This window comes from Drosophila melanogaster, chromosome 3R (genome assembly GCF_000001215.4).
Source record: "Drosophila melanogaster chromosome 3R".
In the NCBI taxonomy this organism is placed as follows: domain Eukaryota; kingdom Metazoa; phylum Arthropoda; class Insecta; order Diptera; family Drosophilidae; genus Drosophila; species Drosophila melanogaster.
In genome coordinates this window covers 12256704-12271946 of record NT_033777.3, presented here as the reverse complement: position 1 = coordinate 12271946, position 15243 = coordinate 12256704, and the positions used below count along the sequence as shown (strand labels likewise).

Sequence of the window (15243 nt, the reverse complement as noted above, 5' to 3'; positions counted from 1 at the left end):
ATGGTCCAATAAAACTTTATGTGGTATTTAACGCATATGCTGCAAATTTGATTAGCTGACTGCTAAATGCCTAATTGTTAACTTGATTAATGGCTGCAGCATTGCAGAAAAGTTGAAAGCGCAAAAAAAAGTCTGATGACATCCCTTAAATATTTACATAATTCTTTTGCACTGGGCTACTCGAAATTTCTTCTGCAGAACAAAGAACCATCGCATCTAGGCAGACAGACAGAGATTGGCCCAGAGGTCCAGCTAATAAAGTCCAAATGATAATTATGACATTCGTACGTGATAATTGCCGCAAACCCCGACAAACTCCCACACAAGCCTCCTAATCTGGAGAGGAGGAGCTCCAAAGTGCCCGAAAAGAAAGCAAACAGATCGTGACAGCTCGTGGAGCATAAACAAACACACCCTCCTGGACTTATAATTAGCATGGCTCAGGAGCAAGACCTGGCGAACGAACTAATAAATAAATGGAGATTTTCTGTTATTTATTTTTAAAATATACCCGAGTCCCCCATGAGAGGCCCGTTTCGAACACGTCGTCGCTTTGGGTCACACACATTCATTTGCTCGAGGTCAAGTTGCCAGATAATTTGGGACTCTGCAGATCCCGAACACTAGGAAAAACGCACACAACTTTCGTTTTCAGTCTTAGTTTATTGGTAAAACAATATAAGTATTAGTAGATTTAACCAAAGAAAGGACCTCCGAAGCCGCCTCCGTAGAAGGGTCTTCCGAAACCTCCATAGAAGGGACGGCCATAGCCTCCATAGAAGGGACGTCCATAACCAAAGCCTCCAAGTCCTCCGTAGCCGCCGTATCCACCGAAAGGTCCTCCAAATCCGCCAAAGGGACCACCAAAGCCAAACTGCCGCTTAGCACGCACATCGGACTCCACAGCCTGGCCAATATCCTTTTCCACCGACGACAGATCATTGGATTGATTGATGGACTCCTCCAGGGACAAGACAAGGCTAAAAGCCAGGCAAACAATAAGGCCGAACAAAATCGCGGAACGCATTTTCACTTTCGATACGGGAACATCCAATGACGATGATATTTCAGGGTTAACTGATTTAGCCGGCACTTGAGATCAGCTTTTATACTCGACTTGGAACGCAGAATCGAACATTTATCGTCTTGATATTAATGAGATTCAAGAACAATCTAAACAAAATACGATGTCCAAATATGGAACCCGTTCTACGCAGGTGACTAAATACGAAAGGTAGAAGATTGAGATTCCCACCGGCTTTTGCGGTTTTATTTTGTGCATTTCACAAAATATTCCCAAATTCGATGACGAAAGCAAACAAATCTATAAACAGGTTCAGGGGAACATCTCGTGAATTTCCGATCAAACCCAATTAATGCAAAGTTGTATTCAATATTTGTTTAAAGAATTAACCAGATTCGAAGGGGATTCCTTTCATTGGAAAGTACAATTTGCGACTAAGAGATTTATAATTTTAAAGTTGTTAGGTAGGCTTATAACGTTTGTATCTAGCGCAATGTGATGCTGAATTTATGAATTTAGCTAGAAACGAGTTTTTGGCCATAATGGGAGGTGTGAATAGTTAGTCATCTCGCCGTTTGTAAACATATATTGTTTTTCGAGCAAAAACTCAGACATGCGGAAGCCAGAAGGTATGGTATTAAGCTGATAGAATCATCTCGATTCTTTATTATGTAAACAACAACAGGGCGGTACTTTTTTATTGACTGGAAATACCCCAGTTTGGTCACACGATCGGTGTTGGGTGATCAGTGATCAGTGATCGATGATCAGCTCTCAGTACAAGCATATAAAATTACCAGGGCATAAAGCTTTCCAGACAGTCTGATTTGCTTTGATCTCTTACTCCTCGGGAACTGTCTGTCTTCATGTCTGATGTGTCCCCGTTTGCATTGCCATAAATCAGTTTGTCTGCCAAGGGGAAGCGTCGATCGATCGACTCGGTATCAGTATCGTTTCCCATTGTCCGCCTCCCAGTTCCAGCCCCATTCTGATTTCGATTTCGATTCTGGTTCCCATTCCCCACATCTACAGCCACATCCACATCCAAATCCACACATCCACATGTGCTGCCCAGACATTGTCATCGCATTTGCTCTTCGATTCTCGATCTGTGCCGATCTGTGTGTAGTTGTCATGTGATTTAAGGGTTCCGTAAATCACGCTTCTTGTCTAATTTTGTCTCGCCCGAGATTCCCGGCATACTTGCCAACTCAATGGAATTATTTCTTCGTGTCAAGTGCGCCCAAGAGTGCCCCTACCCCCTCCCCCCTTCAAAAAAAAAAGTTTTTGCACATGATCGCGCCACTTCGATCGCTGGCAGCTGCACATTTGCAACTGTATCTGCAACTGAATCTGCATCTGCATCTTCAATTCGATCTCAGACCGAAGCTGCATCTGTATCTGTATCTGAGTCTGCCATTTCATGTTAACTCACTTGCAACGTCTGCCGTTTGGGGATCCTCAATCGAGCATAACATTTGCAGACCTCATTGAGTTGTCTCCGCCACTTACGAAAAAGGCTTTGCCACAGAGTATCTGGAGTTGTCTGGGCCAAGTCGTAGACAACTTGTCAATTTGCATGCCAAAACTAGTCTGCCAAATGGCAGTGAGCTGCAGTTTAGGGTTGGGTTTGGAGCTGGAAAGCAAGGCAAGTCTCAATTAGGACCAATCTGAACCCTATAATTAATTTACATATAATTGCTACAATCGGAAGTCCACATCAAATGGCATAACGCTGTCCCCCACCGACGAGCTGTAAATTTGTGATTATTGCTGGGCACCGGGAAGTATATAGACCATGCATACATACAAAATACATATATAGTCGAACCAAAATGGTAAGCGCCACCTGACACGCCCTCGTCATTTGGCAGATAATTGTGTGTTCGGATTGCTGTCCATTTGGCTGACAGGTGGAATGGTCTTCGAAACAGAAACCATTTGGCGTGTCATCGAAACAATGGCCGTGGCAATCACCACGCAATAAAGTTGCCGCCCCACCGACTTCTTCTAATTTGGGAATGTCACCAGCGATTTGACTGACATCCAATATGATTTAACTAACTTTTATGACACCAATTATCGTGTTAGACTAGCTGGACTAGCCACTTGATTTAGACAGGTGATGTCAGCGTAACTGTTAACTGGACTTCGAGCGGAAAGAATTCTCACTGCCGTTCCCCATTTTCGCTTTCTCTGCCAAACAATATGGAGTATTTAAATGTACCTTTCGACAAGAGATTTATGAATATTCAAGGTATTGGAAATGGGAAAAATTTGCACATTTCGATACGCAAATAAACATTTGAGTTTCCTTTGTCCGGCCAAGTTTAATTTCGGGTTTTTCCCTGGGATTATGGGGTAGATTTTCGCACTCGCATTCGCTCGCTCCAGTTTGCACAAAAGATCTGTCCCAATCGTGATCGTGACGTGGGTCCCTCAAGCAGCTGGATATCTCGAGATCGGTGGTTGCATTCTGGATATACATTTTCTCGGCTTTGTCTTGGGTGCGTGTAGGTTCTGGGTGAAAATTTACCTAAGATTCCCGTCGGTTGCATGTGAATATTTGATGATCGGTTTTGCTGTATGCAAAACATGTTTGCAAATTTTTTAAGTGTTATTTTTTTCTAGGCCTGCCCGCTGGGGTGGCGGCAAAATTTGCCCTGTTTTTTATTGTTCTTTGTTCGCATGGTCATAATAAGGCGGAACGTGTTGTAAGGCTGTTTGCTCGGAAAAGAATTGATGGACTAGGGATTTGGGATGAAAGTGACCTTAATTAGGAGGTGCTGACCTCGTTTTTTTTTGGGAGATTCTTAGGAAAACTTCTGGAATATAGTGTGCTTGAGAAGTGGGTTTCAGATAAGCATTCTTAATTCGTGCGGTAATTGTAAGTATACATAGGCTCAAATTAATTTACGTGGCTTAAAATCTTTGGCCAAATCTTTAGCCAAATTGTAGTACAACTAAAGAAATTTAAGATCTAATTTTTCATATTTGTTGTAGATTTAATAAATTTGTTAGATTAAGTTTTGGAAGCAATTATATTAAAAGCCGTCGCATATTGCATCACTTTTAAAATCTTTAAGAAAGTTCTATCAGCATTTTAGTTTACCTAAAAACTGAGACCCATTTCCTTTGATTAATCTACGAGTGTACCCTATTTTTCCCGCCAAAAAAAGTAACTGCATTCTGTCACACAAACATTACACAAAGTAATGCTCTTATTCAAATCCCGAACTTCACGCCTAATCAGCGAACTGGACAATGGGCAAATGCAAATGCTGCGTACATTTTTGGAAACGAAATCAGAGCATTAACACAGGAAAAGTAGGGAAATTCTTTAGAAAAACCTCCCTCCCTGCCATTTTTGCCCCTCAAGCGTTGATCTTTTGACCTTTACGCTTGAGTTCCTTAACTCGCCAGACATGCAAAGTAATGCATATGAGATTGCATATATATGGTCGGGAGACTCTTGGGCGACATTTCTAAGGGTGGTAACCGAGTGAAAGGCGCGTACAGCCCAGAATGAAAAATGGCACTATACTAACCTTTAGTTTCCAGTACAGTCTTGCAAAAAGAAATTCGTAAATTCAATTTCAAAGTTTTTGTATCTTCTATAACTTCAGCTGCTTAAGTCATAAATGTCATATTAATTACAATTTTCCATCAAACGATCATCATAAAACTCGAGATATCAAGTTTGGTAATTTGAAAAACCATTCCAAATGAATTGCTCCTACTCCGCCGATACATAGTCTGTATAGCCAACTCAGGTGCCAGATCCCCACTTGAACACTATCGAAATTTACGAGCCCGAGGCATGAACCCTTTTAGGGCAATTTCACTTCAGCAATTCGATTGGGGAGGTGATAGAGCAAAGAACCTACACTCGAAATGGGGTGAAACTGGAATTGTCAGCAATGGATTCAAGTGGAGATCGGCAGAGGATCTGCTCATTTTCGTTGCTATCCACTGTGTTGACAGAATATCTTCCGAGATGTGGGTGCAGTCGGTCCATGGAGCACGCGCCAACTTCAAGCTGCAGGCCGGGCCATAACTTCTCCGGTTGTCAGGCGTTTAGCTACTTAAACACTTAGGACAGCAGGCGGGACGCCCTTTCCAGTGGTTCTCTAGATGATTTGGCTGCCTTAATTGCATTTCTTCGATTCCACGCATGCCACTCACTCAACTACTTGGCGCTCCATTTCATTTTCGGCGACATGGGCCCCCTTCTTTCCGCGCAGCGCGTGTATTAGTAAATTTATTTGGTTTTTGGCAGAGATTTCGTCTCTGGGAAATTTATTAGCACATTAAGATAAAATGAAGTCGTTTGTGCCTCCACGCTCCACTCGATCCACTCGCGGCTCCCTCGTCTGGCATTAAATTTTATTGCCTTTTTTGCCCATTGTCGTCGTAGTATCGCCCTGTCCAACTGTTCCGGCTCCAGCTTTCGATGCAGCTCCTCCTCCTTTGGCCAAGGCATTTCGGGAATTCTGTAGTTTTGGTATTTTGAATAATGTCAAGCATCTTTATGGTAGATTTATTCCGGCTAAGCATCGCTCAGCATTTCGATGTGGTGGGGCCGCAGAGTGGTGTGGCAGCAGGTGCGGTTTGGTTTTGGGGCATTAAGTATGATTAACAAATGATGAGCGTGTTCCAAGGAGCCCGTTAAACAGATGGATTACCAGTCGATAAATGTGGCTATTTGTGCCAATAACAATGTGGGCGTTTCAAATTGATTGAACCCAATTCATTCAGAATTTTACTGCACTTACTGCTTGTTTAGTGCTCAGCTTTTGTTATATTCTGTATTAACCACAGATTGTTGCTGACATTATTTTGTACGACCACCAGTTCCCTAAACTTTTGATAAAAGGTAACTATCCTAAGATCCTAATTGATCATCATAAAGTAAGTATGGTCTCTAAAGAACTACTGTACACTGCTTTCAAAAAGTATCCCCTCTGCAAGGACGCATAAACTACATTTAACTAGTTCCCACTGAATTTCCACACAAAGTTGCTATCAGTGCAGCAGCAATCTATTCCCAAACCGAAGCATCAATTAAAGGGTTCCAGTTGCAGCACGCAACTAACTGCATCAATTAGGAGCTGCCAGCATAAACCACAAAGACCGCTGATTACAAAGTTTGGTGCTGCTGCAGTTGCCACCCCGCGAATCCTGGCATTCCCATGCAAGGATATTGCAGCGAGTTCCGCTTAGGAAGTCTGACTTCCTGGCGGAGGGAAACGGAACTAAAAACTGCACTTCATAAAGGAGGGAGAGGCGAGGGTGGGGGCGAGTACCCTTTACATGTCGCAGGGGGTGAACTGCGCCTGTTGTCCTGGCCGGAGTGTCCTGCCACTGATTGAGTGCATGACTGACCAAGTTGACGGACTCTTGTTGACTGACTGACAATTAAATGACACACAGCGGAAAATGCGCTGCATGCAACTTCAAAGCGGCTGCAGTTGTCAGACGGCGTGTGAAACGCTGACTAGGAGATTTCCATGCCACAACAGGAAGTTGATGTTGCCACAGGAAATGTGATTTGTAGTTTTTCCTCTATTTTGCTCTCCTTTCCTTTTTTTCTCTTTTTTTTTTTTGATTAAAATTTGTTTGTCCTGCGACAGGTGAGGCGGCAAAGCACCCGCAGTCGCAGCTGACTTTTCCACATCGATTTCCGAGCAGCTTTTTAAAGTCCTTGCCGGGCCAGACGCCATTTTGATGGCAGCCAGCCAGCCAAGTCAACGATCCAGCTCCTCCTGCCCCCTTCGGCAGGCTTCCCTGGCTCCTTCTTCTATTTCGCCGGCTGCCGCTTTTATTTGACAACTCGTTCCAAATAGCACAAAAGCCAAGCTGACATGGATACACATGGAAGTTGCGTGTCGCGAACGGATTTTTATTTCATTTTTTGCCGCTTCTCTCATTTCCTCGCGGGTTTTCATTTCGTTTTTTGTGTTTTTTCATATTTTGGCGCATGTCCTTTGGCGGCTACGACTCAAAAGCGGAAGCAGCGGTCTCATACATATGTGCCACTGCTGTAGATGCACTTAAAAAAATATATTACATATATATCACAATTTGGAGTATATTTGGAGTGCTATGTAACACGGAAGAGTCTTTTAAGGATAAGGACTGAATGGATATAATTTTGGGAATCGGTTATTCTTTAAGTCAAGAATGGGATTTGATGGTTTTTTTTTGGGTGTATATTTGCTCCTGTTTCGGTGGCTGGTTTTCCTTCGCTGGCTGTAATCAACATTTTTGCAATGCTTCTGTCTGCCGTCTGTTTGTTTATCAAAAGAGTCAACTGTGGCAACCTGGTGGCACCCCCTCCCACGCCTCACCTTCTCTCTACCGCCTCCCTATGGTCCTGGTTCCAATTTTCAATTTAATTTTCCCCGCTGCCATTTCACTCTGTTTGCTTTGACTTCGTTTCTTTCTGACTTTCAACTTCCTTTCATTTCTTTCTTGTTTTTTTTTTTTTTGTATTTTGATGCATGACAAGACGCATTTGACAGACGACGGGTGCACCTACACAAACCAATCCAGAACACAGATATGTATATATCCTGCCGCCAGGATATTCGCATGCAACGAATTGAGGAAGCACACGCGCTGCTCATTTGTCTCGTGTTCTGCGAGCACAAGAAATTGAAGTGTCAAAAATTGTGACACCTCCGATTGTGCCCTATGACGGATCGGGGCTAAGAAGGAACGCATATGGCAGGGATTAGCTCGTTCCATTCATTGGGGCCGAGATCAATAGATGTGCCACCGTAAGATGAAAGTAAGAGCATAACTCTAAGCGTATTAAATAGAAAATAGAAGTCATGTTTTTTGTACGCAAGATATTCCTAATGAGATTCAAAAGGAGAATAGCAGATGAAAACCGTTGTCTAGAAATAAATAAATGATTACACTATATGTAGCATTTAACATTCAGAACTCCTTCATCTTGATGTCAGGATCACCTAGCTAAAACTTTTGTTCTTCGGTTCGGTGTCGTTGAAGGGAAAGTGGTAAACTAGCGACACAGCACACATATCCCTAAACCGGGCAAGGGTTTCCCTCGGGTTGGTGCGAAGAGAAATTGTGATTTTATGCAAATACCGGGTGTGCGAGTGTTATGTTGTGTAAGGGAGCGACAAAGATTCATTCCGTGTCATCAGTCAACTTGATGGTGTAATTATATAGCATTACAAAAACACAATAAAAGAGGAACAACCCGAGCCAATGCCGCACCAAGTTCAAGTGGCGAGTCCATAGCCGTGGAAAGTGTTAATAATAATGATGATGATGCTGATGGTGATGCTGCCGATGTGGAAACTGGATGCTGGAAACAGGATATTTTCGGCCGAATAATTGACTGCAGTTACGCGCCTGTTACGGCCCAAACTCGCTGGCAGTTTATTAATTTAAATGTCACCGTTGCTGGGTAGTTCATCCCAGTACATCCCGAACCAATGTCAAGAGGTGAAATTTCAAACCAAAACAGTTTCCCAGTCTCCCAGATTTTTTCGCTCTTTAGTTCTTGAAAACCAACTACGATTTATCTTCATTAAATTGAGGGTTTTAACGAGCGCGGAAACTTCCGTAGTCGCACTACCTGTATATGAATTTTGAGTCTTAGTTGTAGTCGGCTTAGTTCAAAGTTTAAGTCCATGCAGCAAGAAGTGACAAGATATGATTTTTCTTATGATCTCGAAAAAAGACGAAATAGAGCTGCAGGTGTCAACAAACCAACTAAGGTGGCCTGGTCAAGTGGAGGCCATTAAAAGAGCGTTGGGCCAGCAGTTAAAAAACAATAAAAGAGGGGACAATTCTAGTGTAGAGGTGATATAAGCACAATACCGTTTAAAGAAAATTATAAAAAATGTTTAATGGTCACCACGAGTCAACGGACAAAGTTCATTTGATGGGTTTATTTCTTCGAAGGGAACTAGTCCACACCGGATATCATATTTACTTGTTTTTGGAACTTTCAAATTGCTGAAACCAACTAAAGCTTTTCCTTATTTAGATACATTTAATTCCGTTGATGTTCTCTACAAAATGGCCACCCAATTTCAGGACGCAACTCATGCGCCCTGAACATCAACTGTTGCCCTTTCGAATTGACCCCTTTGTCGAGGCTACCGAACAAAAAGAGTTGGCAGTAATAAAAGCGAAATCCGAACATGGAACACTAGCCATTTTGGATATGATTCGCACACAGCTTGACCGATGGACGATGGGCCAATCCTGCCGTCAGCAGGATGCGCGCCTTGCCATTCAGTGGACACTCCCTTGGGTGGTATTGGAACTGCCCAAACTGGTTGGAGCAATCCGCATTTGAATACAAAAATCATTAGAATTCAACGTGAAAACGTCTTAAGTTTCCTGCTACTCGGACTGTGAGAAGAAACGGGAAAAAGTACGGTGGTGACCTCTGAACTCTGCCTATCCCGTTGCTAGCTATCGTCCCGAAGGGGTAATACCAAAATTACGTGCGTGACTGACCAATGCGCTGACCACTGTCCAGTTTCGAAGGCCCTCAGCCGCATCCTTTAAGGATATACCAGCCCAACCCCGTTTGGCAGGCGCACCCGTTGTCCTTCAACTTTTCTTGGCTATCCCGTCTCGAAAGCTGTCTTCTTAATCATTAATAAAGTCTAATTTATGAAAATAATCTGTTTGCTCTGCGCAGTCTTCGGTCCAGAGTTCCAAGTCCAGGTGTAATCCGAATCCATTCTGGGTGCCCAGACAAACGCTTTTGCATGGCCATGGCGCAACTGACAAAACCGAACAATGCGGCCATCAATCAACGGATTTTTGAGTTCAACAAGAGGTTTGCGTTTCAATCTTTTGGATAAGTAAATTCACAAATGTTTGCGTAATTAGCCTAATGGACAATTTGCGTACCAGCGAGAGTTGAAAATTGGTTGTAGATTAGCAGGCCTTCCAGGTGATGAACATCATTTTTCATATCTGCCAAAAATAGTTTGATGAGCAGCAAGCTCTAAATGGTTAGCAAATAAAATATACAAAAAAAGTTGCATTTTATTTAACTTCATTACCAATTGGCAATATTTACTTTTTAATTTCATTTAGTGAAATTTTCTTCTAATTAAATTACAACATATTGTTGTTAACTGTTTTAGATCATGGCAATCTTTCGGCACGTGCAGCATCCCAAGGATGAGAGTGCAAAAGTCAAGCCAAATAAAGGGCAGTCCTTAAACAGCATTCGACTGTCCCAGATCGAGATAGCCCTGTCCGCTGCAGATATACAAACAAATAAATCATATCAGAGGTAAAGGGATCTCCGACGTAAAAAAACGAGATCAACAAGATCAACCCTTCGACGCAAACATTATGATCTTGAGCATTAAGAAGTAAGGGCAAACAAAGCATCCGAAAAAAGGATAAAAGGCGAACAAAGGCCGGTGGAAGCTGAGTGGCCTAATTTGTCGAGTTTCAGTTGCGAGTTGTGAGTTGCGAATGGCAAACCCCGACACAAATGGGCCAAACACCCAAGGAACCGCACTCACTAAATGGTCCACAAAGGAATTTTTGCGGAGGCTGCACGCGTAGGTTCCAAAAGGTCGTATCCTGAATGCCACAAAGGGTTACCATCCCGGTTTCTCATGATCGGATTAAAAGGATTATGAGTTCGCGATCTCGGTAGTCTGTCTGTTTGTTTTTTTATTTTTCAGTAGCCTCTTAGCTGCTTTGGGACTTTTGTCCCGGAACCCTGGCACTTGAGTGTTCATTGAGTTTTACGCATCTGACGATTAGCATGGGCAATCCGCTTCTGGAGATGAGAGTATCTCCAGATTGGCAACAATTGTGTGTGCAATCGGCTCATTGTGTTTTAACACTTTGATGGGAATCAGGGGTTGTTCGAGGTGGGCGTGTACTGACAAGTGACGACGATTTTCCCACATTAAGTGCGCTCAAAATGCGGCTCAGCTCAGCGGGATTCCCTGTTTTGCACTATCTGCAACTGTGGCTGCTTTTGTATCTGAGTGCCATTGAAAAGGCGTTCAAGCGCGCAATTTCGCATGTTATTTTCGCTAAATTGCGCTAATCGCTTAAACTTTTCAGCGACCACTCGTCGAGGGTGTTGCGAATGGCCTTAAAACCGCATTGTTTACGACTTAAGTCTCATTTAATATGTTGTCATGGCGAAAAAGGTTTATGCCGCATTTGAATTAGGCTTTTCTTTGGCGCAGCGCTTTGACACAAGTCACTTATGAGCTGGGAAACTTTCCACTTAATTTTGATTCTTTTCATATAGCACCCACACCCTAAAGATGCTCTTCAATGGCCACTTGAGGCTTTTTGTCGCATCCTTCTATTCAAATCCGAACCAAATTACATATTCATGTGCGGGAGAGACTCTCTCAAATGGGTCTCAAGGGCTCGTTTCAATTATCCTTTGAAGGCTTTCAGCGGTAAATGTGAAAAGCTGACGACATCAGTTCATACCCTGGCCAGCATCCAACCAATCCGTAGTAGTTTCCTGCTAAGATGCACTGCCACTAAATCCATTCTCGACAGTTGACGCTGCACATTTTGGGGCTCTAAACCTTTGAATTTAGAGCCTGACATGAATTGCGGAAGGAAGCTGCTAGGGAGCAAGTAATTCAATCGATTATGGGGACTTGGTCAGCGACACTTTGTGGTCAAACAAAGCCGGCTGCATAAAGTAACACGAGTTATGGGCCTCGGAAACCCGAAAAAGCGGGATGAATAGAATCGATTTCATAGAGAATAGGCAGCCGGCCAATATCCTTTGAGTGACTTCCCTACGGATAAGATCTAAGAAATAGTCAAGCTGTGTGCGAGGGCCTCATTAAACGGTATTTTTGTGGCCATTCGTATCTCACAGTTGCATCTTGTTATCTCGTCAAGAGATTCGAGTGCGAGTGTGAGTGTGCGTGGGTAAACTCTCTGCTTGGCGACAATTTTGCGTCATTTGCGGTTGGCCAAGAGAGCGGGGAATTGTGCGGAGGGACCCTGAACCCATCTATCCATCCATCCAACCATCCAACCATATAGGCGAGCCAACAAAAGGCGCCTTTGTTTGGATCCTAAGTAGTCGTATCTTGAAGAACGTGTATCTGTATCTTGGGCTGCTAAACTGCAGCTTGCATGTGTCGCTGCTCCTGTGAGTGGGCACCCTAATGTGCTTCTAATGTGCTGCCACAGACCGCATGAGTATCCATCTATTGTCCCTCGCCAATCGACGGCCATTGTCTTTCGATTCTAGGCGTGGGATACTGCTAACCGTTTGGCGTTTTCCAGCCGGCGGTGCGGAATACGCAAATACACACAACAATTGCATTATCTGCGGGAAACTACTTGCAGTGCGTTAATCTCAATCGCGGTTCAACGTGAACCTAATTGAAATTGTTCACCCTAAAAATTGATGTCGCCAAAGATCAGGGAATGCGGCTGTTCGTCGCAGGACAAAAGTTCAGTGGGCAGCCATGTATGTACTATGTGTAGAATTAATCTCACAGCTCTCGCCTGATGTGGACATCACTTTGGGTCCTCAGCGGACTGATAAGATGCGACATCTGTAGAGTATATATTTATGTATTTATAGCTACTTATTTGTTCGTTATAAGCGTGTGGAAGTTTTTTAATATTTTTCGCTCTATACACTCGGCTTGTTTACATTTTCGGCCTGGAAATTGACAGTCCGACAGAACGAAAACAAAGACGGACACTCGACTGATAGATTAGCGCGGTTGGTTTTTCGGTCCGAGGAGGAGGCAGAGGTAGCGGAATGGCAATCTCGAAAGCACTTTTTGATGAACGGACGTGCACAAGTCTCTGCTTAAAAGCAGGTCAATTGACCTCGCCTCAGTCGCTCTCTCAAATGGCGCTTATCAGGCACTCGTAGAAACAAAATGCTTCTTATCAACAACTGTCTGCAACGACACTGGGTCTCTGAGTGGAAACATCAAGAAGAAAACAGCTTGTAGAACGAATAAGAAGACCGAGCTTCTTCCCCCAATTCGTTGGAATTAATGTTTTTTTTTTTTTTTTTGCTGAAAACAGCTCTTTGTACTTACGATTGATCGGTTTGAACAAGGGAAGCCATATTGCTTCAATATTTATTCTTGAATTCTGAAAGGAGTGGAAAGAAATTCATTTCTTTTGAAAACAACAATTTAGCTTGGAGTAAATATGTATATCTATCTGATGATTATAAAAATCGTAAATATTTGATAGACATTTCGTTTTCCCCTATCAAACCAGTTTAGTTTGAACAAAGGGTCATAACCCCTGTAATAGCCATCGATTTGGTGGCCAAAACCTGATCCAGTTATCGGTCAAATACCGTTGAATCGGAATGGAACCATTAATTATTTCCCTAATCCATCAGCATCCGTCAACAGCTCAGGCCTCTCAACTCGCCCAGTCTCACCTTTGCCTCCAACTTTCTCACACTCTGCCCGATCGGGATATTAATTAACCATGCCAAAATAGCGAAACTGACCATTAACACCGAAAAGGTTGAGAAGCCGAGGCGAACGGACGAGCAATGTCAAAAACTATTATCTCTCTAATGGGCGAAAACACACGCGTTGTGTCCTGTAAGGGGATACTTTCTCGGCTCATCAGATTCCGGCACGGATATTTCATAACTTCCACTGACCGCTGGCCACTACGAGTAGAGCAACCAAAGCAACCCCTTCGCCCAGCTTGAGACTTCTTTGGAATCCTTTCTTCTCTTTGCTTAAGCCTTTGTTTTCCCGGCATTGTCCTGGGCACCGGGCACTTTGCATAATCAATAATCCTTGTCGCTGGCCCGCCATTGTCGCGCTGACCAACACGTCTGAAAAGATAAATTATGGTTTGTAGTCAAATTGAAGGCAAACAATCCCGGACAAAGACCAGACCAAGGGAATGCAATGGGCTGGAAGCGACCGGGATGGGGTGGTCATCCGATCGCCCCGAAGACAGCTGCCGTGTGCTGGAACCGGACAATGTCCAAGGGACCCATGGGCCACAAAAGTTTGCTTTAATATTTTTGGGATTTATGATTCAATCTTAGTACCATCTTGGAGAGAGCTTAATGGGCACGAGGAGTTAAGAATGTATAAGATTCGAATTAGAGAACACTGCTATTTCTTAGCAGCATAAATTACTTTATTATAATTTGGAATTACCCATTCCAATAATAATTCTAATATAAGGCGATAATCATAGTCAATCATGCCATACCCAAATCCTATTTAAATATTTACATTCCTATGCTGACATAAATATACAAATATTTCCTTGAACCGAACCAAGATTCAAATTTCACCAATAAGTTTGCCCAAATCCCGGGCTAAAGCAAACATAATTACACATTTATTTAAAATGCGAACGGTATTCGGCGAAAAGAAAGCAGATAGTTGACCTTTACCACTCGCTGCAATCGCCGAAAGTCCTTAGACAAACGGCCAGCTGTGCAAATGTCAAGACGTAAGTGTCAAAATGCTCATTAATAACGTCATCCTTAACGGACGATGGCTGCAGGATCGGAAGCGATGTCCTTCCTGGGCAGGACAAACACACACGGACAGCTATGGCGAAAGATGGAATCGATGAGAATGCAAAAATGCAAAGGTACGGCTAAGCCACATCATCAAAGCGAAGTCTGGACAATGGGCAAAGTTCGTCAAAGGATGTTTGCGCAAGTAAACATTGGAAACTATATGCCAGGAAGAAGGATATGAGCTGTGTGTCCCTCGTGTATGGCAGTGTTAAATTGAAAAATTATGATAAATAGCACAATGGGATGGGGGAAGTTGCACAACAACCAAACCCACATCCCACTGAGAGAACGTCTTCGCGACGGTGTGAGTCACATGCAAAAGGGTATCAATACCACGGCAGGACGAAAGAAGGGGTTGCGCCCAAGACCCGACAGAGTGTTGCTAAAGTGTGCACTGGCCTATAAAGAAGACCCATTCGCCACGGGATATCATTTACGATGCCATGTCGTTTGACCGCCCAACGGGACTTTGGACCGCACCGTCTTAACCCCTTCTCCTGCCAGCAGCTTCCGCATCCGGAGGTCCTTTGTTTATCTACCCGGCAATAGTTCACATAAGCTTATCATCCGCAGCGCGAGTGTTTGCGAAAAATGTTTGCCAATTCGCGGGGGGTGTGCGAAGGGGTTAGCCCTCCAGTCCGTTTGGTCCTTCTATTGACAATTGTCGTTACTT

The 15243-nt window shown here is 43.4% G+C and overlaps 4 protein-coding genes and 3 long non-coding RNA genes across 7 annotated transcripts in view; 1 reads left to right on the top strand and 6 right to left on the bottom strand.

The window, feature by feature from the left end:
* svp (seven up) overlaps positions 1 to 13210 on the bottom strand; it is a 44049-nt gene extending 30839 nt beyond the window's left edge. Inside the window, exon 1 of the mRNA NM_169459.2 lies at positions 13096 to 13210. The gene's annotated coding sequence lies outside the window, so the exon portion shown is untranslated. The remainder of the gene's footprint in view (positions 1 to 13095) is intronic.
* On the bottom strand, positions 647 to 1057 carry CG17738 (uncharacterized protein). Its single transcript, NM_141915.2, has one exon. The coding sequence runs from the start codon at positions 1025 to 1027 to the stop codon at positions 695 to 697; it is 333 nt and encodes a 110-aa protein (NP_650172.1). The 5' UTR covers positions 1028 to 1057; the 3' UTR covers positions 647 to 694.
* lncRNA:CR44039 (long non-coding RNA:CR44039) lies at positions 1724 to 3163 on the bottom strand. The gene is made up of 2 exons (NR_074000.1): positions 2835 to 3163; positions 1724 to 2777 (listed from the first exon to the last, which is right to left on the bottom strand). It is a non-coding gene; the product is annotated as a long non-coding RNA:CR44039 (long non-coding RNA).
* lncRNA:CR46013 (long non-coding RNA:CR46013) lies at positions 5337 to 5843 on the bottom strand. The gene has a single exon (NR_133381.1). It is a non-coding gene; the product is annotated as a long non-coding RNA:CR46013 (long non-coding RNA).
* CG44037 (uncharacterized protein) lies at positions 9068 to 13210 on the bottom strand. The gene is made up of 3 exons (NM_001275569.1): positions 13096 to 13210; positions 9932 to 9997; positions 9068 to 9871 (listed from the first exon to the last, which is right to left on the bottom strand). The coding sequence occupies exon 3, from the start codon at positions 9376 to 9378 to the stop codon at positions 9163 to 9165; it is 216 nt and encodes a 71-aa protein (NP_001262498.1). The 5' UTR covers positions 9379 to 9871; positions 9932 to 9997; positions 13096 to 13210; the 3' UTR covers positions 9068 to 9162.
* On the bottom strand, positions 10717 to 10978 carry CG44038 (uncharacterized protein). The gene has a single exon (NM_001275571.1). It carries the CDS (start codon positions 10954 to 10956, stop codon positions 10804 to 10806), a length of 153 nt encoding a protein of 50 aa, NP_001262500.1. The 5' UTR covers positions 10957 to 10978; the 3' UTR covers positions 10717 to 10803.
* Positions 13211 to 14308: 1098 nt separating the features above from the next.
* On the top strand, positions 14309 to 15011 carry lncRNA:CR46203 (long non-coding RNA:CR46203). Its single transcript, NR_133380.1, has 2 exons — positions 14309 to 14497; positions 14552 to 15011. It is a non-coding gene; the product is annotated as a long non-coding RNA:CR46203 (long non-coding RNA).
* The last annotated feature ends 232 nt before the right edge of the window (positions 15012 to 15243 follow it).